Raw genomic sequence first — 27,677 nt, 5'->3', positions numbered from 1 at the left:
ACTCAATTTTAAGATCAATCTTCTATGTCTCCACACCTAGTCTTTTGAGATCATCTTCTATATATCTGTCAGGTTGTTTTCCATTTCTGAAATGCCAACTCCTTTCTTCTTCATTAAGGTAAATCCTAAACATTTCCAATAGGTCTGACATTTATGACAACTTTCCTTACTAACCACATCCCATAATATTATTCCTGCTATATTGAATTCCTCAGCAATTATTGTGTAATGCAATCGGCATTACACCATATTTATAGTACCTATATTGTTTTCTAGCTGTATCACAGATTTAATAACTTCTTATATCTTATCCACATTCTCTGCTAAAGAAAATTGGAACTTTTATGAACTGAAATTGCTTCTTACTTTCCTTTAGAAAAGTAAAATGCTTCATGAAAGCTAGTATAGTGATGGGCATGCAGCAGGTATTTAACACAGGTTTTTAGAAGTTGGGTTATAGTGCAACAGCATTATCAAGATTATGTGGCTCAGTTCATCTTTCCAATTTTAAGTTCATCATCCAATAGATGACAGAATTGAATTAGCTCTCGAAGGCATTTATAAGTTCTAAAACTTCATTATTTTAATGCACCCAATTGAAATACCCCACTCCTTCCTAATACTTTCATAATCTTATTTTATTTATATAACAACTCTCAAGTTCTAGGTGCAAATGATCCACAACCTGAATTATTTGAGAATTTGGAAGATATCATGCCCCAAAGTAGAGTTATTTTCCATCAGAAGAGCTGAACTGTGGCATTGCTCCTTCAAATATTTCCCTTCCCATACTAGAATAAATGCCATTTTCATATACTTGATTAGTGGGTTATTTCAGAGTATTTAAAAGCCAACATTTCTCTTTTCTTAATTTTATTTCTTTCTATCCACCCTGTTCACCCTTTCACTATTTTTAAATTACTACATATTTAATACTTATAATAAATCAAGTAATTTTCAAGTAAACAGGGAAATTTCTATTCTCTGTTGTCATATATATATAAAACTAAAATCCATATTTATTTAGTTTGTGGTATGGGGAGCAATAAAAATGTTAACCTGGTAGAAGGGAAAGAAAGTTAATAATAATAAATGAATGTCAGCAGGAAAAATAGAAAGTTTCCCAACTTATTTGACAATAATATGGCCCTATCTCTAAGATAATATTCCATTCTTAATCAATGCTGTCTACTATTGTGTCAGTACAGCATATTTTGATAGATGATACTGTCTATATTATTAGAGAATCAGAATTGTAACACATTCCCAAATCTCAACTAGCTCCTTTTAATTCTGTCAATGGGGTCAAAGGCATAAGTCAAATTAAGCCTGGGGGAAAAATTATGCCTGTGATTTTTTTTATATCACAGATATAAAAGTTACCATAAAAGGAGGCTTTGAAAAACCAAATGGTTTTATTGAAACATCTGTAATTTTAGACAAATCATAATATAATCCACCCCCACTTTCGAATATACCAAATACCAGTCCCCCTTTCAACTTCTCTACCTTCTTGAAGTAATAGAATGAATGCCTGATTATAGATTTTTTTCCCCTGGAAAAACAAAGACTCTACCAAATTAAAAAATAAGCATGCACCATGCAACATGCAAAAAATACCTTGGGTTTCTTATTTTCAGGGCCTGTTGACATGGACAATGTACATGGTGAAATCAGTTCCTTGGTTCTTGTTAGAGAAATGATGGGAGGTGATGGGGCTGAAACAGATGGCCTGTAGCTTGATATTGTGCTTTCAGATTTCTCAGGTCTTGAAGGCAAGGTTCTACTGCCACAATTTGGAAGTAGTGCTGAGGGATTGAGCTGGTGTGCCTGGGTGGCCAAATTACCGTGAGGCAGAGAGGAGGGCTCCCAGCTGGGAAGAGAGACAGAACTAGCATTTGAGATAGGGGGTGGAGAAGCTAAAGAATTCTTCCCCTGGCCAGACAATTGTGGTAATGTCCTTTCAGATCTGGTAATTAAGTTTGAAAGAGCTGGGGAAGGATTAAAACACTTCTCTGGAGTGGGGAGCATGGCTCTTTGGTTAGTAAGAGGAGATACGGAAGGTAATGCAGAGGAGGCTGTAGTGGAAGGGTGTGGGTAAAGTCTCTTGGGCTTTTCTGGAGCCCTGAGATCAGTGTCCTGTTTGGCCTTCAAAGGAGAAAGAGAAGAGCTTGATGGAACAGGAGGAAGACCAGCAGAGCTGAACATACCGGTTTGTAGAGGGGATAGTGGTGTATTGCTTTTCAAAGTGGGTGATGGTGTTTTTTCTACATTCAAAGAAACAAGGTTGCTACTAACATGTTTTGTAGGATAAAGGGATGGCACCTGAGAAAGGGTAGTAGACTTTTGATAAAAAGGTAAGTGAAGGGATTGTTGAGTAAATTCAGAAACCTGGCATTCCCCTTGGTCTGGAGACCCAGCTCTCAGGGAGCAACTTGAGAGAGACTTCTTAGGTGTGGGTGGGGTTTGCTTTACTTTGTGATCGAGAGTGAGCGTGGAAGAGGTCAGGGAGTTGAGAGACAAAGTTGGACAGGAAGCAGGCGAAAGGGACCTTTGGTGAGAAGGGCTCGACTTGAGAATAGCAGTGAGAAGGGACAGCCTAGAGGGCACCGGGCTTTTCACACCTGACTTTGAGAGATTTCCACTAGATGACATTTGGCTACAGATGGTGGAAGAAGAGCCAAGGAAAGAGGAAGTAAATGTTTTTGGACTTGGAGAGAGTGAATGAGTGACAATACGGACTGGTATATATGAGGCTGAATTTGACTTCAGAGAAGCACCAGAGGCTGGAGAAGGAGACGAGGTTCCCAGACTTTCTCTGGGATTAAGGACATGCGAGGTTAACGTCGTCTTCTTCAGAATTTCAGATGTCAGTCCAGCATTTTGATCTGCTGCATTTGGACTGGATATATCAGAACCTGATAGCTGAGGAGCACAGGGAAACTGTAACATCGAGGAGGTGCCTTTCGATGCAAAAGAGGGTGAAGAGTGAGCGGAAGTTTGAAAATACGTAGCTGTTTCTTCCACAAAGCCCCCAGTGCCATCCAGCCTCCTACTGTGGAACTCCTCTAGGACAGAGGCTCCGTCGAGGTTAACTGAGTCAGGTTGTATTTTCTGATTAGTTGGAGAAACAAAGGAGAAAGCAGGTGGTTTACAGGCAAGCTGATCAGAGGTAGTGGGAGAAGTTAACTAGAGGAAAGAGAAACAGACAGATTGAAATAGGGCATTATTTGTGAAACTATCAAAATATTTATGTCACTCGTGGGTTCATGCAAAGTCTTATTATTAGTTTACACAAGAGGAGACATTTTTTAGAGTTCCATAAAATTGAAGGAAAATCCGGTTTTCTAGAGAGGCATTGTTTTCAATTTGAAATAGAATATAAATAAACTCTGAAGTATCGTATCCTCTAATCTCATTTATTCCCAGAATATAAACATGCATAAAATTGCATGCAAAATATAAAATATATATCTTAATTTAGAATTATGGGATTTGAAAAGATTTAAATCACCATCAGTATAAATTTTAACATTTACTTTGGAATTTGAAATACATCTTCTTTCATTGGGTGAACATAAACTGTAGTATAACAGTAATGACTACCTGCCTTAAAATATTTAACACACTTCAAATCTTTAAAATTCTAAAAATTTGGGGTGGGCCCAGAGGACCGGGGTTCAATTCCTGGTGCCTGCCCATGTTAAAAAAAAAAAAAAAAAAAAAAAATTCTAAAAATTTGGACTACTACAATAGATTGTGAATCGGAAAACTTGCCCAGAGTCAAAAGATACAACACCCAAAATAAACATAGGATGATAAACTGAGCAACTAAAAGAAAAGTCCAAAAAAAATAGAGGGAGTTTAAACTTATTAAAAATATATCCCTAATTATTTTCCAGAATAAGTAATAGGTTCTCTTTGATGTCAAAGAAAGCCAGGGCACTTTATGAATGTAAACCACCTCACAGAATTCCACACCAAATAAAGAAATATTAAATCATTTACAAGAGAAGCTAGAGATACCCCTGACATAATTGCGTGTATTCTTGTGCTATTTTAAAAATCATCCACAACTTTACAACATGGATTCAAATTATAAATGATTCTAAAGCAAAATCTTGTAAACAGAGATTTGCCTTCAAAAAGTACTTATCAATTGTATCTTTACAGAAGGATAAACATTCATGTCTACTAAAGAATTTAAGGAACAGAAGTCATTCAAAATGTTAATGTTAATTAAGTATCACAGATAAATATAATGCTTAGGCCCATGTCCGGAAAATGTATTATATGAAAATAACAGTTAAACTTAGCAACAGCTTCATTAACAAATCTTGATTTTGCTTCATAGCATGTTAAAAATAGGTTTACCGCAAAATGTTCATACTATATAGTTTTGAGCTCTAAAAATATTTAAAACTGATAAGTGCAAAGAACTCACCCTAAATTTCTGAGTTTCTAGGCAAATATACCCAAAATATGCCCTTCTTTTATATGTAAATTCATGTGTGTATTTGCAACACAGAATTCTTGCCACATAAATAATATTTGATAGACTATATTGGCATAACCCAGAATACCCCAAAATCAGGGATAACTGAAAATCAAGCAGAATTCAATCAAATTGAGAATGAAAGCTTAACAATTCTTTCAGCCAGGTTTTACTTAGAAACAGCTCTGCTTAGCCAATGTTTATATAACTGTGTTTAGAGAATATATTTAAATCAGAAAATTACTGGATAGGCAACTGAAAGTTTCTGCCACTAGAGAATGACAATATTTTATTCAGTGATGCAATCATGTAAGGTAGAGTGAACAGTTAATATTTAAGAAAGCATTCTCTCATAGTTAATAGTATACTCAGGATATTGCTTGCCACTAATTGTTTCCTATGACTGATCTCTCCTCACAGTAACAATGGAGTCATTTTAAAATAGCATAAGCACTTTGAAAATATCATCAATGCTTTCTCCATGTCTAAATGTATTACAATGAATTAAAGGTCTTTCCTTCATGACAGAGCCTCTCTCTTTCTATCCAATTACATCTCCCTCACCCTATGCTATTTTCACTTTAGGTTTTAGTAATACTTTGTTCAGTCTAACCCTTCTTGTCAGTATTGTCAACATCCCAGCCATGTTGGTTTCTTCCAAACCACTCCTGTCAATCCACTTGGCAAATCCTCACCCTTGAATCAATCCCACTAGCTGCCATTATGTGCCTAAACCCAGTCTACATAAAGCTTCTGTGGAAAAAAATTAAAACAACCATATTGATTGCCAGGACCATTGCACTTGACTTATGAATTATTCTCTGCACAAAGGCACAGGCTGAGAGTAGGGGCTGAATTTCACTGCATGCACAGAAGGGGTGCCTTTTTCTAATTTGCATATGGGCTAGGTGAGGCACAGTGGATTGGTGTTATCACAAATTCAAGATCTGTAATCTCAGCTGGGCCCAGTGTCTCTCAGCTTTTTTATTGGTTGTCTTGATTTGTTTGTTTTGACCTGTTCTGCATAACAGCTTTTGCAAAAGTTTAAAACTCTCCATTGACCTTTTTCACACCACTTTCTCCATTACACTCAACAGATGACCTAGATTCTTTCTCTCCCAGAAAAACTGAGATTACCAGGAAAACCAATGTTTCCTATTTCCACCCTCATACACTTTCCTTTGTTGTAAACGAGGCAAAATGATCATCTTTCCCCTTTTGAAAGGTAGTGTCCCTGTGTACTCTGAATAACAGCAGCTCTGGCCATTTTAGGAATATCATTTTATCGGTTATCATCTATAGTCTATGTATTCACCTTTTTCTTTCTTTTCTACTATCTTTCTCATCCCAACACTTTTAAACATTCAATTAATAAATGGGACTTTAGAAACTTGTACAAATGCCCACAATTCTCTACTCCTTCCACTAAGAAGGCAGAGTCCTTTTTCCTACCCCATGAATCTGGGTTGGCCTGTGGCTTGTTTTGGCCAATAAGGTATTAGCAAATGGGATGCCAGCAATGGTTTGAAAGGCACTTGCACACTGGGGCTTACTGGCTTGCTGGGCTTGGGACATTGCCATGACACGAATGAGCCTAGGCTAGTCTACTGGAGGATACGAGACCATATCTCAACAGACAGCTAACCAGCCACCAGCACCCAGCAGCCAATCACAGATACATGGGTGAACCCCAGAAAAGATCAGATAAGCTTACATAACTACTAAGGTGATCACAACTCAAGTTTTTGGCATGCAAATATGTGATATAAATGAATGGTTGTTGTTTATAACCACTAAATTTTGGTGTGGTTTTGTAGCAAAAGCTAACTGACAAAAATTCACTTACACACACATACCAAAGTCTTTCTGGATCCTCTATTTCCCATAGTCATAGGCAGTTTTGCTCTCCTAGTAGCCAAGTTCACACAGTAGCAACATTATATTGATCTCCTTACTTCTTGGTGCAAACCCTAAGGTGACAGACAGAGAGCTATGTCTTTGTATAATCCCTTCTGCAGTGTGGGTAGAAACTACGACTTGTATCTAACTAATAGTATGTAGAAAATTTAAAGGGATTCTAGAGAAATATTTGCAGTCCCTAATCAGATGACTTCAAGTCAATCAAATGGGAGATTTTGCTGTGTGGTCTTGACCTAATCAAGTGAGTCTCTTAGAGAGGATCTGAAAGTGAGGGACTGAAAATAGTAGATACTCTCTTTCCCTATTGTTAGTTTTGAAGCAGCAAGCTGCCATGAATTCTACAGTATAAAGGAAATGAATTCTGCTAACAACATGAGGGAGCTTGGAAGTGGACTCTTCTCTAATTGAGCTTTCAGATGAGAATGTAGCCTGACACCATCATTTCAGACATGTGAGACCCTAAGCAAAGAACCCAGCTAAGCTGTGCCTGAACTTCTGAAATACAGAAACCAGGACATAATAAATGTTTTTTAAGCCACTACATTTATGATGATCTGTTATACAGTGATAGAAAATGAATATGCTTCCCATTGACATTTTATCAGGTTTTTCCAACTCTCTTCCACAGAAACTGACATCACCGAAGTCCACAGTGATTTATTTTTCGCAAACTTAACAGGAATTTGGATCCTCATCTTTACCAATTTCTTTATAAAATTTGACACTTCCAGCCTTGCTCTAATTTTTCAAACTGTTTTATCTTAGCTTCCATTTCATCACTCTTTCTTAGTTTATATTCTACCTTTCTGATGAGTCATTTTTATAATTCCGGGTGGGCTTCTCTTCTTCCATCCTCTTCTTATATATTGGTCCCTCCTTGCCTATTTGCACTGTTTTGAATGCCAGGGCACTGCTTGTCTGCCTGGAAAACTTGTACTCATCCTTCACATCTTACCTCATGCACCACTGCCTGTGTGAACCCTTCCTGATGGACCGTGCAGACTCAGGCCTCCTCCCCCAAGCATTCCATGTTCCTGAACATGTTACTTTCATGGTGATTGTTAGCAGGTACACCTGCTTTCCATGTTTCTGGAAGTAAGTATTATGTCTTTTAAGGTTTATACCTCCTAATGGCTACTGCCTAGCATAGTACCTTTATGCAGGAATGAAGAAATGACATGCCTAGTAAACATGAGAACTGAAGGACACAGAGAGCAGAGATAAGTGTCTTATTCAAGTGGTTGTCATCATCCCACGCTTCCCTCTCATTCTGCTCTAGACTCTGGGCAGTGAGGGCTGTGATTGGGAGGATCATGGGTTCTGGTGTCTGATTCAGTCAGGGTGATTTTTGCCTCACCAGACAGAGAAAAGTTTGAGTTCTGACATCAATAAATCAGGATACCCTCCTCTTAGGAGGCTACATCGCAGATCTGCTGGCATTGTCAAAGAAATTTGATTTTCTATTAGTGTACAGCCAAGTCTCATTATTCACAGTAGTTATTTTCTATAAGGTTGCCACACATAATGAATTAGTGAATACTGAACCATCGCTTCTATGGGAAATACAGGATTAGGTTCCTATGAGCCTCTGGTCACAACATTTTCATCAACTGATTAATACATAATCTTATTTCTTTGTGTTTCTGTTTCAGAACCCCTTATTTAATATATATTGTTGGCTCATTAACACTGCCCTCACACCCAATGGCACTAGAACTTATGCCAGAACAAAACTTACCTAATACATATATTTTCCCCAGAAGGCACATCACAGCTTTCCTGCACTTAGAAACACAAGGTGGCACTTCAGCAAGACGCACGGGGGCCATTTTAAACAGAAAAACCACCCAAAGAAAAGCAAAAAAAAATGTGCAAGAATGTGGCACTAAATATGTCATGAAAAGAACACTTATCTGCAGTAGGAGAGCTAAAACAAAAAGGCAGTATGGCACCTTGTTCGATCTCAGCTGGGAACATGCACATTAAGCAAATCTAATTTTTCACCACTCTGTGCTTGTCTGCAAATGACCATACAAGTTCCACAAATACAGAATCTGTGAAGATTGACGGTAGATTTACTTCCTTTGGGGCTTGGGCTAATGGCACAAACTAATTTACCCAGAGGAAACAACAAGCCATCAGCCAGGGATTGCAAGAATTCTGCTGTCCTCCGACAGAGTATGGGAACTCCCACTGATTCATACATATTCTCCTAGGCATATCCAGTCTCACCTACCACTGAAGATGACAGAGACAAGAGGAGGGAATCATACATTCATCCTAAGCAAGAAAACAAATGAAGAAGTAGCAAGGGGGAGCTCACTAGTGAAGGGTTGTTGAAAAAAAGTAAATCGCTTGTTCAAGGACTGCATACATCAATGAATAGGATGAAGGCCTCTAAATGGTTAATAGTCATCAAATGCTAAAGGCAATTATTTGATCAAGAGGGTCCACTTAGAATCTGAGTAACTACGTGAACCACCTCTCACCTGCTTTGGCAAGGTCAGACTCCTTTTTTGTTTACTTTGCAGCCAGACACCAGGTGGCTCTGCTCTGCATGCAGGTAGAGAGTCATCCAACTGACAGACACGTACAAATTGCTTCCTGGCACTGTAATATAAACATGCCATTATTCAGGAATAACTGGTGGCATTCTCAGCAACTCAGGCCAGCAGTTAGCAGCATCAAACATGGAAGTTGAACCTCACAGCTTTTCTCAAGGCCTTCAATTTTGAGGCTAAAAACTATGGAGGATTGGTTTTAAGTAAGCAAAATACCTAGAAGACATCCCTAAACTACAAATCTGGAGTCTTCCATGCTCTTTCACTCTCTGGTGGTTTTCTATCAGATGTGATTCTCTTCAAGAGAGTTCATATAAGAATAGCTATCTCCTGTTTATATCACAAGGTCATTATAGCATAAACTTGTGAAGAGGAAGATCATTCATTTATTTATTCATTCATTCATCAATTATTTTCTAAGCACCTTTGTTAGCCATTGTGTTAGGTAATGGAAACCAGAAGGTAAGTAAAACATTTTTGGCAAGTTGTTCACAAATTGAGTAGGGGAGGAGAGACACATAAAAGGATATTGTAATATAATGTGTTGGTATGAACAGGATAACTTCATCACAAAATTGAAGCCCAGAAGATAAAGAAGGTTTCTTTATTTAGGCCCCATCCAAATAATTTGTCATAATTCTTTTCTATGGATAAATAAAATCTAGGCTCTTAATAAACATATATGCTAATATCCAAATTCCCCACCATTTCATAGAAAGTCCTCCTTTATTTAATTCCCAGCCAGTTCTTCTGACCTCATTTTCATGTCCTCTCCCCAGTTCCTATACCTAAACTGCATTTTAACAAATGTATTATACTTCTCTCCGCAAACATGTTCCTTACTCTGTGCCCCAGAACGTGTTGCTATCTCAAACTTCTTAAATACAGTGTATACTTGCTGTTTTAAAGAAAACATTTTTTGAGAACCCACTATTAGCTAGGCAGTGTCCCAACACTTTACACATATTATCTCATTTATCTTTACAACCAGGAAAGGTGGTATTATCACCCTATTTGTAAAATGAGGGCACCGAACTGATTTCAGGTCACTTACCCAGAGAAGAATGGCCAGTAAGTTTTCTGTCTCACGTTTGTCATTGGATACCAAGCTTCCAACACATGACCGCCCTGACTCTCACCTCCCATTCACTTCTCAATTTGTTTCCTGCCCTCATCATTCCATTGTTCCCATTAAGATGATTAAGCGACCTACTAATTTCTAGAGTTAGTGTATTTTGTAAATTTATATTTACATTGTAGAACCCTATTTTTTTGGGAAGTCCCTTTAGCTTTTCTTTCATGAAAATCCTTTCTTCAACATTTTTGTTCCCTTCTCTTACTCTCCTTTATTGGTTTCTCTTCCTTCACCAACCCATTATATTTGCTGTTCTGCCTTATATCCTACATATTCTTGTTCTATGTTCTTTCCCTGAATAAACTCTTTCCCTATATAAATAGCTCCACTCCCATATCTTCAACTTATGCAGCAAATACTTCTAGTCTCCCATCTCATTCCTGTGTTCTAGATTCATATTTGCAGCTCCTTTCTAGATATTAGCATGTGGTACCACCAAGGCAACTCAAACGCAACATCAGATTTCTTATCTCTTCCTAGCCTGCTTGAAGACCTGCTGTTCATTACTCAATTAATGATGTCAACATTTACTCAATTTCTTTGGTTATAAACCTCATTCATCCTTGATCCACATATAGTCAGTGAACAAGTCCAGTTAATTTTACCCCTCAAGTCTCACCTTTCCTTCCCACTGTCACTGCCTTACTTCCAGACTTTATCAAGTTCTTTCAGACAAATTACTCTGTGCTCATGTGTGCATTCTATTCTTCTAACCTAGGTAAGGAAATTCTTAAATTTATTTGAACAATATCCAATGTCTAATTTTTATTAATTTTACCTAAGAGGATTCTAATTTAACTGCTTATTTTATATAGCAGCTTTACTTTTGACTTACATTTAAAATTTTTAATTTTTTAGTAATTCTCTTAACATAATGTATTTTTACTTAAATATGCCACTTCAGATAATATATCTGGGCCTTCTATACATTCAACTCAGTACTTATTTTGGCTATGTTCAAGGTAATATTGTAACCATTGTAGGCAACAGAAAAATATAAAATTTTAAGTTTAATAAAAGTGAATTAAACATGGACTTTAAGGACTTTATGATCTGCAGGGAAAATAAGGTACTTACCTAAAGAGTAATAATGCAAGCTATAATATGATAATCATTGTAAAAGAACTGTAGGAAAAGATTATCAGATTTGTATTGAGGGAGTTTGGTTTCACCTAAGGATACCAAGACAGATTCATGAAGGAATCAATATCTGAGCTGGACCTTCAAGGAAGAGCAGTATGTGAACTTCTGATTATTTATTTTTTCCACACATCTTACTGAACCCCAACAATGTGCAAAATACTACACTAAGTGCTAGGGATACAGAAACTCAGAACAGAAAATCCTTGACTTCAAGTTGTTCTCAGTCTAATAGAAAAGAAAGAAACAATAACTACACTTCCCTCCTATGTGGAGCTTGACTTTCAGGGGTGTAATTCTCCCTGGCAACATGGGACACAGCTCCCACAGATGAGTCTGGCTCTGGCATCATGGGATTAACAATGCCTTCTTGACCAAAATGAAACAAAATAAAGTTTCAAAAGCTAATAGATTTCAAATAGAGTCAAGAGGCTATTCTAGAGGTAACTCTTAGGCAAGCCTTAGCAAGATACTGCAAACTGCCACAGTATGCCAAGCCCAAACCAACAGTACTCCTGAAAACCCTAAAGAATATCATTGGCTCTATCTAAGACTGTTATAAAATTTTACCTATTAAGTTTATTTTCACAGAAACTTAAATACTCCAGATGTGTCCTATGCCAGATAAACCCTGAAACACAGAGTTACCAGTCTCTCCAAGAGCATCAATCAGTTTCACTCCTCTACCCCATAATTTCAACACCCCTTTTCAGCATGAACATGCTAGAACTGTCATTGCCCATATATACCTAAAGATTGAAAGTATGATCAAATGAGAAGGAGGAGATGTAACTGAGAAGTTAGAATTTAACAAATTATTGTGATTACTGACTCATTATAGACATTTCTTTTTAGTTTCTAGTGTATTAGAATAGCCAGAAGGAACTACCTGAAATTGTTGAACTGTAATCCAGTAGCCTTGATCTCTGACAATGACTGTATAACTATATAGCTTTCAACTTGTGTCTGTGTGATTGTAAAAACCTTGTGATTAACACCCTCTTTATCCAGGGTATGGGCAAATGATTAATGAAGTAAAGACATGCATAAAAAATAATAATACTAGGTTGTAAAGATAGGGAAAATATATTTTTGTAAGCTATGGACAATGGTTAATAGTACTACTTTAATAGTCTTTCATCAAATGTAACAAATGTAACTACTGTTAAAAAACAGTAGAATTACAAAAAAGTGCCATCATCAAGCGCAACAAAATTTCCACACCAAAGCAAGTGTTTGTGGTGGGGAGGTGATGGAAATCCTGTATTTTATACACGATTGCTCCATAAACCCACAACTTCTCTAATAACTTTTTTTAAAAAAATCAATTATTACAACTGTATGAAAGGTTATAATGGAGAGTTTCATAAAAGACTACAAAATAAAAAGAAAATCACAAAGATGGAGTAGGAGCATTAAATTCTTCTCAAAGGTGATATCTCTAGGAAGAGAGGCTACTTAAGCCTCAGTCAAAATGGAAATGAGGTCCAGGAAAGAGAGAAATATATTAAGAAGAGGAATCAAGGGCTCAGTGATGAAAAAGTATGAAGTGTTTACTTTGGTGAGAGTTCAGAACAGCTGAAGGAAGGTATAAGACTAGAATAGAAAAGAGTATACTGGCTAAGTTGTGGTAAGATTAAAGGCTAGACTAAGAATTAAATATAGTTTTTAGGAATAGTTTAATACATTATTGTTAAATAACTGATATCATGAACTCATTGACAGTTCTACACATGGATCCGTTTTTTTTCCCAAATGTACTACAAATTCAATTAATTGACTGCGTTTATGATTGAAAAATTGACACTGTTGATGTTAGGTAACCCAATCATGGTATATTTTTTAGATTTACATTATACTTACACTATTGACCACTTAAATTTTGTACACTACGTTCTTTGGTGTTTTGGTCATCTCTCTTTAGTTTTTATTTATAAGTTACTGTGATGATTAAGTTTATGAGTCAACTTGGCCAGGTTATGGTGTTTGGTTAAGCAAGCACTGGCCTGGTTGTAATTGTGAAGACATTCTGTGGACTTAAATCATCAGTAAGTAGACTGTATCTATAACTGATTGCATCTACAATCAACTGAGGAGATTGTTTCATCCAATCAGTTGAAAGCTTTAAAAGAAGTGATCATTTCAGCAGTCAGAAGAATTTCCATCTTTACTTCAACCAGCCTGCTTCTTCTTGGGAATTCATCTAAAACCTTCATTGGAGGTCCCAGCTTGTGCTTGCCCTGTGGAATTTGGACTTGCCCATCCCCATGGACATGTGAGATAAAAATTACAAAAATCTCATAATATTTATATATATATCTCCCTGACCAATACAGTAACAATCACCTTATTTTTATTTTGTTATGAGGTACTATTCACCACTCAAATGGATTATTATAGGAAATAGAGATAGGAACAATGGCTGCTCCTAAACATTACAGGATCCAGCCTCCTTCATTACGGGTAATCATCATTTTCAGCCACTACTGAAGAATTAGGTTGATCTTTGCCTTTGTATTTGGAGATCTGATACCATGAACTATAACCCACTCCTAAATAACCTTTACTAAAATAAAAGATTCCAATATATGTGTTCTGCCTCTATTTTAACCTTTATGTGTTTGGTCACATGAAAGAAAATTAGTGAGTAGCCAGCTCAGTGGGAACAAATTCTATGAATTAAGGAAAAGGGTATATCAAAGACCCCAAAATTGCTTCATTAAGAATATTTTTCTCTGTTATGTAAGAAGGACCACATTAAATTACTCTCTACTGATGATGGAAATCCCCACATCTCCCACTGGGTTATTTCATCTTTCCTAAGGCAAGAAAAAAAAAGTTCAAGTATATTACAGCTGACTGTTAATACCTTTAATTGTGTAGTTAGACTATATTGTTCCAAGGCTTAGCTGAGAATAAAATTCAAAAGGAAATAAATATTTTAGTCCAGTTGACCTGGCTGGAGGTACCAAAGTGAGAATCTTCCACTACCAGAAGATAACATGATGCTTTGGTACTTGAAGATAATGTAAGTACAAGATCAGTAAGTCAGGGAAGGCTGCAGAAATAAATGTGGGTTGGTGCCAGGAGTAATTTGCCTTCTCTACAGTTTTACATAGGTCCTAGTAGCAGTAAAAAGCCAACTCATTAATTTAAATGCTCTCCGAGCTACTTTGGGATGCGTGAAAATGCTTAATCTAACAGATCCTGAACAGGTCTTCCCAGTACCCACTCACACTCATTGTCAAGGATAAAGTGCACATCCCCTACCTTCTCCCAAAGCCATCTTCTATGTTCCAGACATTCTATGTCTTGTCAAAATCATCTTCTATTTCAATATATCAAATGGTCAGTCAATGGCAAAATCTTTTGTCTTTCTTGTCAAAATGCCTGTCTATCTGAGCCCCCCCACCCGATTTATTCCTGCCACCACAGATGCGGGTCTTCTACTTCCCCACAGGCCCTCCACTTTGAAGGAAACATTCAACTTCGCTGCTGAGTTTTGGGGTGTCTTTTTCCAAGTCTCATTCCACTCTGGTGACTTCCGGACTATAATGAACCACATGGCACACAGGGCAAAATTATCTTCCCTATATACTCTTATTTCTTAGCTCATTCTTTTACAAGATTAAGATCAGTGAATCTACCTCTAATATCCAACTGATGCTTTCTCACTGGAAGTCTCATATCTTGATGAACCTAGCTCACTGCACACTTTCTCTCTGTCCTGACTAAAGAAACTCCCAATATCAAACTTCTTCAAGAATTGTTCAAAAGGAAGAGGTAATATCCGCCCAAATCTCCTCCAGCTAAATGTGTGACTAAATATTTTCTATTCAGCTGATTTCACAGTATAATTGCATAATCTTTTTTACCTTAGGAATTTATTTTCTGTGATTACACTGTGATGATTTATGGCCTTGGGTTTTTGTTTTGTTATTTATGCATTTTTTTCTGTAAGAGTTTTGCATGCCTTAAATGGAAAGACCTTTCCAGATAGCCCAGAACCAAGGGTATTTAACACTTGATTTTATTTATTTTTTTAATGGCAAGAAGACAAAACTTACCTGCCCATGCTTTTGCTGAGGGGTTGGCCCATGAGACATTTCAGGATGCAATGGGGCCTGGAGATCAGCCCCGCGTGTCTTAGGACGCACCGCATCAGCGGCTAGACTGGAGGAGATTGCTAGAGAACTGGGTCGGGCGGGTCCAGTGCCCTTCCCCACTGGGGGGTCTTGGTCACCTTTTCTGTCTGTGGCTTCATCTTCCCCTTCAGAGTCCACAATAAAGATACATTCAGCTTTGAAGAGGTCACTTTGCTGCATTCCTTGAGGTTCGTTTGCTTTAAATCCTTTTCCTTGTGAAATCTTTGCACTGATTTTTGAAGAATACATAAATGGCCCTTGGTTTTTCCCCTGTTGGCTCCCAGCATTCAAGGTCGGGTAGTCATTGGAATTAGACTGAAAATGATATAGAAAGAGAAAAGCATTGGCACTGGTTTAATAAATGCTTTTTTTTTTTTTTTTGGCATCTAAATTGAAAAGCTTATTAACCCGATTATAATCTCCAAGGACAAAAGTTTTGAAAACCATATTTAAAACATCAGATTACCCTAGGAAAGCTTGGGTGAAGGTTAATGGTTTACTGTTACTGCCCCCTGCTTGTCCTGGTCCAAGTTCAGGCTCAGAATCAACATCAACAAACAAAACTAACTGCCTCCAAATAAAATATGATCTAAACAATAAAACAAATTTTTCCTGAAGGAGTGTATTTCATGAAATAAATAAGGGCTGAACAAGGATTCAGTTGAGGGTCAAGCAGCCTGAAAATCCTTCACAAACCAGGGGAGGAAGGAAATCCCACTGAAGAGTTCTAAAATAATATCAATCTCTCTAAAAGTCTGAGAGGAAAAGCAAAATTGGAATAAACTGCAATGATATTCAGGCAAAAATTATATAAACTAATCGGGAAGAACTCAACAGGACACCAAAAAATGTAGGCACTTAGTACAAAGTATTTTTTACTGTTATTTTATTTTGGATTTATAATTCTAAATCTTTTCTCATTCAATTTTCTATGTATACACAGACGGTTTATAAGGCCAAGATTATGAAAGCTTTCCCAAACTATGAAACATTTTTTTCCTAATAGGAAAGCAGCAGTGTACACTCCCAATGTCAATTTCTTGGTTTTGAGAAAAATACAATGGTCATTCTTTTTCTTTTCTTTGCAACTCTTCTTTAAGTCTAAAATTCTTTCAAAGTACGAAGTTGAAGGAAAACACTAAATAAACTCAAAAGTCCATCTCTGGTGGTCAATTTAGTGTATACTGATATGCATGTATGTGTTATATGAGTGAAGAAAAAATAGAAGTCAAACGTTGATTAAATATAACTAAACTGAGGAGTTGATTTTATACACCCAGCCGATACTTTTCAGAGGGCACTGATGATATGGTCAAGATAAAACACAAAATGCCTATGATTAGGATTTCTCTGTCAATGGTCATTTCACATATTAAACTTCAAAATCTTAACAAAACCCAAGTTGGTAAGAGGTTCACATTAAAAAACTGAAGGATCCAAAGAAAGATTGCATAGATTGCATATCATGGAGAGTAGCAGAATATATCAAAAAAAAAAAAAAACTGGATAACTAGTTTTGGCAAAATGTTATGAATGATTTCAAATAGCTTCTTTCCCCCACACTCCAATGTGCTCTATTCCTTTGCTTTGTCATATTTTTCACAACATTTATCACTACTTTATTTTTTATTATATACTTTTTGTTTTATTTCATTGTCAACCTCCACAATAACCAGTAAATCATATGAGAATATTTTTGCTATTCACATTTTAATTCCCAGCCCCAAGCACATATTATATGTTCAGTAAATAGTTTTTAAGCATATATGTGAATTATTATTTGTCCTATTCTATTATAATATTAAAATGCTTACAAAAATAAGAAGAAAATCTTTAACATTTTGAAGATATGGTTGTGAATTTATCATTGAAATCAGCAAAAGAATATAATAATCTATCTCAGGAAGCTTTGAAGGTTTGCAACAGAGAATGATTCATGTGTCTACAGTGTCACACTTATCTATAGGACCTAAAAACAAAGGATCCCAAGAATATATTGTAAATACTTGTCTAACATTAGGGAGAGAGTTCCCAGAAATTCTTTATGTAGCATTCAGGATTTCTCTGAAATAATCTGGTCCTATTAGTCTTTGAAATAAGATAGCAATGAAAATTTTGGGATCCCAGTTACGTTCATATGTTCTAGATAAGATGGTTTTACATAGACAAGGTGAATCATTATTTTATCACTTTCCAGTTGGCTCAAAGACACCACAAAGTTCCTCCAGCCTCATCTTACCTATAATAAATCAATATTAAAATACATTTTAAAGAGAAAAAAACACTACCCACAATTTCAATATTCTTTCAATATTCTATTCCATGGTTTTTATTAGTTAATTTTAATGTCACTTTCAGTCTTTGTCTTACTTTAGTTAAATGTAATCAGAATATAAATATAGTTTATATCTTACTTTATCAGGTAATATAATAAGATTAACATTTTCTAAGGAATTACATAATCACCTTAATTATAACTTTGTAAAAGTGATGTATTATCAAATCCTTAACTTTTCTCTGTTTGTTAGATATTTGGTTGTTTTATTTTTCCCTAATTTTCTTATACAACATTATTCTTCTTTTGTAATATTTCATTAAGCTATAGTCCCAAGAAAGAAAGGTCTTCCATTGAAATTGTATCAATATATGAGGAACAAAGCACTGTATTCAGACAAACAGTCTGAATATGCCAATCTCCACAGCTGCTACAACATTGAATATTACATTCTTAACACTGCTAATGTAAAACAATACCTCGATATTTTACCTTGTATTTTATCTTGAGATTAAATTTAAACTTTTTTTGAAGTCCATTTTTATTATCTTAATATACATTTGGAAGGGGATGTTCCAGGAGACAGAATATATCACACAAGTGATAAGCAATAGGACACCAAGTCAAAATGGTTGAGAATAATATATTAGAAGAACCTAGAATTTAACAATATTTAAATCCCTACTGCATAATTATATTTTAGTCAGCCTTAGATTTCATAATCATCTCACTTTAAGCAAAGGAAATAAACATTCATACAAATTTGCAAGTCATTATTGTGGACAATTTAATATAAATGTTTGAAAGAAAGAATAAAAATAATCCTACCCTATTTACAGTTTCTGGATTCTTATCTGGTTCCTCGGGAATTTTAACAAGGAATTTAGAGGTATCAGTCAACTGAGAGTGGGTTGGTAGTCTTCTGACAGAGGGGACAAATGTGAAGACCAGAGGTTTAGCTTCAGAATCACCAGAAGAAACCTATGAGATACATAATAAATAAGATTTTCAATTTTGTCAAAGGTTTATCTTGACTTTATTTTCTCTACACCATGATATTATATTATTTATTTTGATAAATTGCCTCCTGCCCTGTGATCATATATATGACTGCCAAAGAAAACAGCTCTAAAAATTACCATAGTTATCAAAACCCTTTCTTATGATACCATTTGCCAGAGAAAGCAAGACAACCCCAAGTGGACCCTGTTGTAGGGAATGGCAGTGAAGTAGGTTGACAATTTGATCAGATGGACCATCACTGGGCATTTCCACCTCAGTGGGGTCATCCCACACACAACATCTGGTCCTCAGTTTTGAAATTAACTTTTAACTTTTATCCATTTAGAAGCCTCAATTTATTGACCTACTGTCACCAAACATGTAAGAAACTTCTAATGCTTTATCCTTAATGAGAATTCCAAGGTAGGGATTTAAAAATGAAGTTATACCTTTCTGGCTACCAGAATACCAATGCTGTGCTCAAGGCTATATCTCCTCTTTCATTCATTCAAACACAATTTTATTAAATATTTGCTGTACAGAAAGCAATAAGGATTGAGGGATACAATGATGAACAGGAAACAGGCAACAGATAACTTCTAAGTAGAGGAAGGGCATGCACAGAATATAAAGGGAATAGTGATAAGGGGTGTCCTCTCAAACTGGGATTCTCCGTAAAAGATAACATCTGACAGTCAAGTCCAGGTAAAGAGGAAGATAAACCTATTCTAGGCTGAGAAAGCCGGATGGATGAAGACATGGAAAGAAGCAGCAGTGGGGTGTGTAGCAAGCTTGGACTTTGTCCAGTTGACAAGAAAGAAACATTAAAGCACTACAGATTGTTAAATGATGCAATCGTATTAGAATTTTAGATCGATAATTCTGATTCTAAAAGACACAAGGCTAGAGACAGGGACAGGAGGCCAAAAGTAATAGATTGAGAAATAAATGAGAAGGAAGAAAGAAGAGATGGTGTTGTGGACATCTCTTTTAAGACATTTGAAAGAAAAATGGAGAGTTGAGAGTCATTAAAAAAGAAAGTAGGGTCAAAGAATGAAGTTCTATTAGTTTTCTTAATGGAGGAGACAAACATATCGAAAGATTCAAAGGGAGAAAGAGGCAGAGTGAATAAGTTAAAGGAACAGAAGAAGGAACGTGGCCTCCTTTCAGTATGAATTAAGATGGAGAAAAGCTCATGTGGTTCAATGTGATAGAGTGGGAGAAATGGTAGGAGAGGTCAATGAGGGAACTCATGACTGAGATAATCAATTTTCTTGATAAAACTAGCCCCTTCTAGACATAGTAACACTGTCCCTCTGCTGCTTATATTCAGGAATATGATGAACACTGGCAAACTTGACCCCCTTCTCCACTCAAGCTGAGACACCCCTTTCTGCCTTGGACCCCAAGGAAGTTATCTCAGCATGTCCTTTAACCCCATTCATGCCCCCCACCCCCCGCGAGAAGTCCAGGTCTCCAAGTCATCCCTCTATCCCTTTATGCCATGCTGTTCTAGTTTGCTAGCTGCCAGAATGCAACACACCAGAGACAGATTGGCTTTTAATAAAAGGGGATTTATTTTGTTGGTTCTTCAGTGGAAAGGCAGCTAACTTTCCACTGAGGTTCTTTCTTATGTGGAAGGCACAGGATGGTCTCTGCTGGTCTTCTCTCCAGGCCCCTGGGTTCCAACAACTTTCCCCGGGGTGACTTCTTTCTGCATCTCCAAGGCCCTGGGCTGAGCTGTGAGTGCTGAGATGAGGAACGCGGAGCTGCTTAACAGTGCTATGTTGCAATCTCTCATTTAAGCACCAGCCAATTAAGTCAAACGTCACTCATTACAGCAGACACGCCTCCTAGCTGACTGCAGATGTAATTGGCAACAGATGAGGTTCACGTACCATTGGTTTATGTCCGCAGCAACAAGACTAGATATGCTCACCTGGCCAAGTTGACAACTGAATCTAACACACATGCATATCCCTTGTTTTATCCCCATCTTGTGCCCTGTTTCAACTCCTGAAATCTTTTCACTGTAGACTTTCTGGAATTCATTCAATAATTGTAAAATTCCCCATACTCTTACCCTCTTCTTTGAATTTTCCCTTCATCTGCTAGTTCTAACCAAAACTTGACTCTCTCTGAAGGATCCTACTTTCTCTAGAAGCTCCCTCAGTGGTAGCTAATTTTTTTTTTTTTACCACCAGATCTGGAAGTAGGAGAAATTCTGTCCTTGTTTCTCTTTAATATTTTCAAACCTCCAGCCTTAATATCTGATGACAGATATAACCTGTCATCAGGTTATATCTCTTATTACCCCTCCTCATTTTAGGCATTTGTTTACCAAAACAAACACTTTTCCCTCAAAGATTTAATTCCTGGCTCAATGCTGCTCTCTCTAACACTATTCTTTTTACAATACTTGATTATCTCAATATGCCAATGGGTCATCTGTTCAATGCCACGTTTCTTTGATTTCCACTCTTCTTGCCTCTCACAGCCCCAGCCTACAACGATAGCTGCACCTGCTCCATAACTTCACTTTTTTTCATTCTCTGATCACCAGCTCCTCTCTCTCCATTCATCTCCCTCTAGTCCTCCAATGCCAACATTCCTCAAACCCCACCAGGATGAAAATATACTGATACTTCCAAAGCTTCGTTTTCCCATACTTCCATTTTTAACCCATTTTAATCATAGTAAATCACAATTACTCCCTCCTTTACCCCTCAAATCCCTTGTCCTCACTTACATCATCATCCTCATTTAAGTCCTTGCTAAATCTAACCCTCTATTACTCTACTCTTTCACCACAGAAATAAACCTGGTTAGGGAATATCAACCAGCCATGCTTACGGGTCTCCCTTCAAATTTATGACCCTATAGGTTTTAACATTAAGTGCTCCAGTAGCTGAAGAAAAACTAGTAAAGGTGACTATACCATATTTAAAAAGACTAAAACATCATTTACAGCAATGGGAAAGAGGCCTGGCCTGAAACAAATAAATGGATTGACAGACCACACTGAAGGCCCAGCCCAAACATAAATCCATCAATTTATAGTGCAACAATTGGCTTGACTATTTAATCTTTTTCTCCAGGGATGCTCAATTGCCTCTCAGAGGAAAGAGAAAGTGAACTGCAGGCTTTACAGAGTTGATGTTTGGAGACAGTTTTGGCAGTAGGTTATAAGTACAAGGAAATTGAGGCACCAGTGAGGGTAGAGCAAATGATCAACCTATCAGTTTTGATAGGTAAGGAAGAACCCTCAGGTTCAAGGGACTAGAGGTCTCTGTGGCTCAGGAAACAGATTCTGATAGGACTGTGAATGTTTGAAAGAACTGCTTGTGATCATAGGATGGTATGTGAGAGTATAAAATTTGGAAGTTTGGTAGTAATTCTTCATGGCTACAAAGTTCAGTCTTTGATTTTGAGATTCTCTGAGATGGGAAAAATGAAGAAGGATCCTGAGGTTAAATGGGTCAAGCAACTATGACAAAAGAAAGTTGGCAAAGCCAAATATGTGGAAATAAAAGTCACATTGGATGATGGCAAGACAGGGCGAGAGAAGGAGACGAATAGCACAGTGGCACAGTCTCAATGAATGTGAGGCTAGGGTCAGAAGGGTTCCTGAGACAGGGTACCCAGAACAATGGATTACCAACCAGAGATTTTTTTTCTCTATGAACATGAAGCCAAGCAGAGAGAAGGAATATCCTTGTGGAAGATTTCACTGACCTTCTTGAAGGGCCTAAAAAATTATGTCTGGACCACTTATTATAAGGCACATATTTCTGATAGCTGAAGCACCTGTACCTTCTAGAAACAATGTATATTCCTTAGGGGGTATAAAATATACAGACAAATCTTTCTGAGGCAACTTTCATTTTTCGATAGTCTTTTCTGTTCTTTAAAGCTATTTGTCATTATTCCATAATTGCAGTCACATCACAATATCAAGATTGTAAGCTATCATCATAAAATAATAAATTAATGCTTTCCTTTGTAGGTAGGAACATTAGATACCTTGTAAAATTTAGGAAGTCCACTAGTCATATCAGCAATACACAAAACAACACACTTAGAACATAGGTGGATTGTGTTCTAAGGAGGTTTCTTTGCATAACTAATCTCATCCATGAAATGAAGGAATGGAGAATGGAACTGCTAAGTGGTTTTGGCTAAAATTGAGGTAGTTCAGATAGTTAGTCAGAGGATATCATTTAACTAGGGAAGAAAAATTACTTTTAGGAGTCAGGGAGCAAGAGATAAAATTCTGATCTTGGCCTCAGGTTCTATAGGCCTGCCCACATCTCTCCATATGATGACTGTAGGTCTGTCTTGGGTCCATTCAGTGGAAATTTAAATGCTGATATAAAAAGAACTTCAATATGAGTCTCCTGTGGTTATTAAATTTATGTAACCTTTATTAACAGTAACTGTCTTTGTCTTCTAAAACATAAACGACTACCATTTACTTCTCCAATTCAGTTCTACATAGATCACTAAAACACAGTAGATCTCCACCATCGATACAGCACAAACCATAGACTTTTTAGAGGCGAATAGCTATAACTTCAGTGAATAAAATGGGAACTAATTAAGGATGAAAACTGATGCTCCAATGACTAAGAGGTACTTTTATAACAACTGAATTTCTAAGCATAACTACATGTTGATGATTGAGGCAACTAGAAGTAAAATTAATTCCTTCTGCTTTATTATTGTATTTTCATGCAGAAACATCCATATCTGCAAAAAATTTCATCACTAGTGCAAGAGAACAATTTCCAATTTTAGTTGGACCAATACATGATGTCGATCAAGAATTAAACAAATTAAAAGAAAATCTAACAGAACAAAAGACTTATTCTTCTTCCTAGGTTATTGTTAGAGAAAAAGATCAGGGATAATTTCCTACCCACACACATAGCTTCAGAAAAGCAACCACAAAAAGGGCAGTAGTTTGGTATTCAGTTTTAAGACAACAGTACAGTGTTACCATGGGACATTTTTCAGTCTCTACCTAGCATCCTCTTATCTTACTAAGGATCTAATGTTCGTTTGCACAGAATTGCAGTTAGAGAACAATTTGGGATTTCACTAGCCAGACTATGTGAGCATTTAGAAGAAGAGTCGCTTATTAGCAAGTACACTGTTGAATCCCTTGTTCAGAAAAGAAAAAAAAAAATACTTGCTGTTTCACCGCATACTGTGGCCAAGTTCCAATGGAGCCCAGAAATGAATTGCTATGGTGATGAAAACTCATTTTCCACACAAAGCAGAAACAGATGCATGTTAATAGCATTGCACATGTTAAATGCCAATTAACACTTTCAGTTGTCAATGCTGCTTAAACATTTTAGTTCCTATCCTTTGAACGCTATATTCATAATAGAAATTAGAGTTGAAAGGATTAAAATATTGCCCTAAATATAGTTTGACATGCTTGAAACCTCTGAGACTGTCACTTTTTCACCAGACAGACTAATAATAATTTGGGATGTTGATTTTTTCCCCCATGTCACGAAAGCTAATTCTACTTCTGCTCAGTTTTCGGCTGTACTGCCTTCCTTTCATAAATTTCCCTAAAAGTTCTCTCCCTTCTGACGTTGACACCCACACTCACAGATGGTCACTAGCTCTTGTTAAGATGAAACATTTCACGGTGTCTTAACATTAACACTAAGCCAAGGGCAGTACTGACCGTTTTCTTTAGTTGCCCAGTAAGCAATTGTTTTGTCTTTATCAGCTCACCCTTTCCACTAACTGCTAGATAACATTACATTTTGCCACACAGCCAAATGTAGCTACACCCAGGCAGCTCTCCTTTAAACCCTCTTGCAGCAAACAGCACCAGCATAGTGCACTGCCCTTATAAGTTATTGAAAACATTAAGGAAAGACTTCCTTTTACCTGGGGTGTGGTCTGAATGCTCCCTGCTAAGATGCACTGGTTCATTTGGAAGTAATTGTTCCCGCAGTCACTCGGAAGCCCCTGATCTGGAAGCATTGATTCATCACATAAGGAAGTGAGCAAACCAATGACTGAGGTGGGAAGGGAGCCTCTCACTAAAACACACACACACATACACTCACATGGAAAAAAAAAGGAATTCTAAAACGAGGTAAAGTGGAATCCTCCCTAAATGGAAGAATTTCATCAGCTCCAAAGAGCAGATTTATGTTCAGATAATTTTTAGATTCAGAGCTTCATGAGAGGTCATATTGACTGCTGAAGTGGAATCAAAAGTTAAAAGAAAAAAATCCACCTATATGTGTTTGCCCTCTTTTCTTTTCATGCAAGTATTCCAATTATATATTCTGTGAAAGGAAAAAAGAAGCCAGATTGTGCAGCAATGAGAGGCCCCCATGTCTGCCAATCTCTATGATCAGTTGGTCACACTCACGGAGAGCATTTAGAGGTGCAACTACATTAAAACACTGTTCTTAAATCAAGTCTATAAAATACAATGATCGTTTCTAAAAAATCAATAATTTTATCAGTCCACGGCATATAAATAGCAAGTAATAACAAAAGAGCATCTGTAGTGACTGAAGGTAAGCTACTTAACAAAATTAGTTCTGAAATAAAGCTTGCAATTAGATTTTTGTCAAAAAAAAATCCATTCCAAGGTTCCTGAAAGACAGTGAGTGTCCTGATTAAAGACAAACCAAACTCATAACTTCACACGTGAAATGGGTTGGAGTCTTCAGCTTTAAGTATTTTCTATTTTTATACTTCCTAAGTATTGATTTTTCTCTAACTCTGTGATATTTATATTTGGATTTTGGCTATGAAAGATGTGTCCCCAGAGCTCAGTATAGACCAAAGGCTTTGGGGAGGAAGTTTCTATTTTAGGGACCTAGATTATGTCTCTTAACAATCTCCAACATTATCAAAATCCTGAATTTGTAGAAACACTGTAAGTGAAATAATTGTCAAAAATGAAACTACTCCAAATAACACCATACATTACGAACTAGAAAATGATTACATTTCTGAATAGAAATACTATAGAAATAGTACAGCCCTAAAAAAGTGCCACCTTGAAGCCATGTATATTATGGCTACTCAAAGGAGACTCTAATGCCCTACCTGTCCTCAAAGAGATTATAGCCTAATTGAGAATATAAACCTAGGTATATAAATAAGAGCTATAAAGCAAAAGGAAAATAAAACATATCACAGTCCTCTTCAAACTTTATTGCACATACAAACAACTTGGGGGATTTTGTTAAAATGCAAACTCTGATTCGGCAGGTCTAGGGTAGCGCTTCAGAGTCTGCATTTGCAACAAACTTCCGGCTGTTACCCATGCTACTGAGCTTTGGTGCTTTGAGTGGCAAAACCTTAGAGGCATATCCAAGGGTGATGATACCATCGACACCTGAGTAATGCATGGAGCCAGTGGCTTTGGGGCTATACTTAGAAGGATGGGTGAGCACTGGCCTATGATGCTGGGACAGAATAGCACCTGTTTCAGGCAGAGAGAAGAATTTGAGCAGAGGCACCTGTCACAGCAGCGAGAGTGGTAAGGTGCCCGGGTGGCTGCAAGCATGGGACTGGAGTCAGACTACCCTGGATTAGGCCACTACCCTGCCACTCACTGGCTGAGGGACCTCGGGTGGTTTCTTGAATGTTTCAAAAACTCAGTCACCTCACTTGGGAAATGTGGGTAATAATAGTATTTATTTCAAAGGGTGTTTGTGAAGATTACAATTGAAGTCAGCCTGTAAAGCCTTAGCCTTGTCTAGACAAACACTCCATATATCTTGCTCCTGGTAAATAACATAAATGAGAATAAAGGCAAATAAGGCCAGAAAAGCTGAATAAGTCTAGATCATCAAAAGTCTGGAATTAAAGTATTTTAACTTTATTCATTGGGAAATAGGGATGTGTGTATATGTATAAAAACATAAGAATCAAACTATCAAGGGGTAGCATTAATAAATATTAAAGATCATTCTTCTCTCAGAGTTCTAGGGTGTGGTTCCCTAAGTGGGGAATGACAGTTCTTTTTCAAATGCTCAATCTGTTTATTCTATATGGATTCAAACAATTATGAAGATTTTCTCTATCACATTCCTTCATTCCCCCTCGGGTTCATAGAATCAAATTTGGCAGAGGAAATACTTCAGCCCCTTCCTTTTGCCTTATTCAAATTCTTCCTTAAATCATTTTACTGAAAAATCAGTTAATCTATTATTTCGCTATTTTGTTTTATGGGCCACTTCCTCCCAATAATTTTCTTTCCTTTGTTAATAATTAATAATTAGTAATTATTGGTGTTCAATTATTCCTTACATTGATAGGAGAAATCATCATTTTGAACTTAAACAAAGTGCATAATATCTATGCCTTGTGACAGCATGCTTCAGCCCTCTGGTTAGTAACAACACACAGCTTCAAATATACCTATTTAGGACAATTTATATAGAAAGCATTCTCATCTGAATAGAAAGTGATGGCAGCCAATGAAAACAACAGGCCCCAGTCTTGGATGATGAAACAGCGTGTTAGTTACTTAAACTGGATGATGGGGAGAGAAAACGAGAGTCTATGCTCCAATTATAAACACTTTTCCTATGGACAAGAAGTCATCTTTACTGGGGTCTGCCCAAGAACCTTAAGCATTTTATGAATACAAACTTCTTTAATGCTCTCTCTCCCACTAAGGAACACGAACTGCTCTTTTGAATAATATTTTTCCAAAAGAAAATAAGGTCTGTTAAAATTTACAGCAAAACAGACATCACTGCAATACCTTTGAGCCTGAAGACTCTTAAAATATTGCTTTAAAAATAAATGATATAGAACAAATAATCTCTGTTTCTGGCATGGAAAACAAATTTGAGAAAAAAAATAGATTAGTCCTCAAAAGTCTGCCAAAAAATATGTAAGTGATCAAACAGATCTTGCTGCCAAGGCTATTCAGACATCAATTTGTCTGTCCTTAAGCCTCATGCCTGATAAATAAAATAAGGTATTAAAAACCCTATTTATC

The 27,677-nt window shown here is 36.8% G+C and overlaps 1 protein-coding gene across 17 annotated transcripts in view; it reads right to left on the bottom strand.

Annotated features, from left to right (window-relative positions):
• The window catches only part of MLIP (muscular LMNA interacting protein), a 285,799-nt gene that overhangs the window by 127,899 nt on the left and 130,223 nt on the right, over positions 1-27,677 (bottom strand). For 13 of the 17 annotated variants that reach the window (XR_013176178.1, XM_077162113.1, XM_077162112.1 and 10 more), the window contains 3 exons: positions 18,500-18,652; positions 15,319-15,711; positions 1,621-3,189 (listed from right to left, as the gene is read on the bottom strand). Coding sequence is in view for 16 of the 17 variants with exons in the window: in XM_077162104.1 (XP_077018219.1) it covers positions 1,621-3,189; positions 15,319-15,711; positions 18,500-18,652 (2,115 nt within the window). In the remaining variant the exon portion in view is untranslated. The remainder of the gene's footprint in view (positions 1-1,620; positions 3,190-15,318; positions 15,712-18,499; positions 18,653-27,677) is intronic. The other 4 variants (XM_077162114.1, XM_077162108.1, XM_077162107.1 and 1 more) reach the window with 2 other exon arrangements.

This window comes from Tamandua tetradactyla, chromosome 5 (genome assembly GCF_023851605.1).
Source record: "Tamandua tetradactyla isolate mTamTet1 chromosome 5, mTamTet1.pri, whole genome shotgun sequence".
Lineage (NCBI taxonomy): Eukaryota > Metazoa > Chordata > Mammalia > Pilosa > Myrmecophagidae > Tamandua > Tamandua tetradactyla.
Note: the sequence above shows the minus strand (reverse complement) of the source record. Positions and strands in the feature narration are given on the sequence as shown.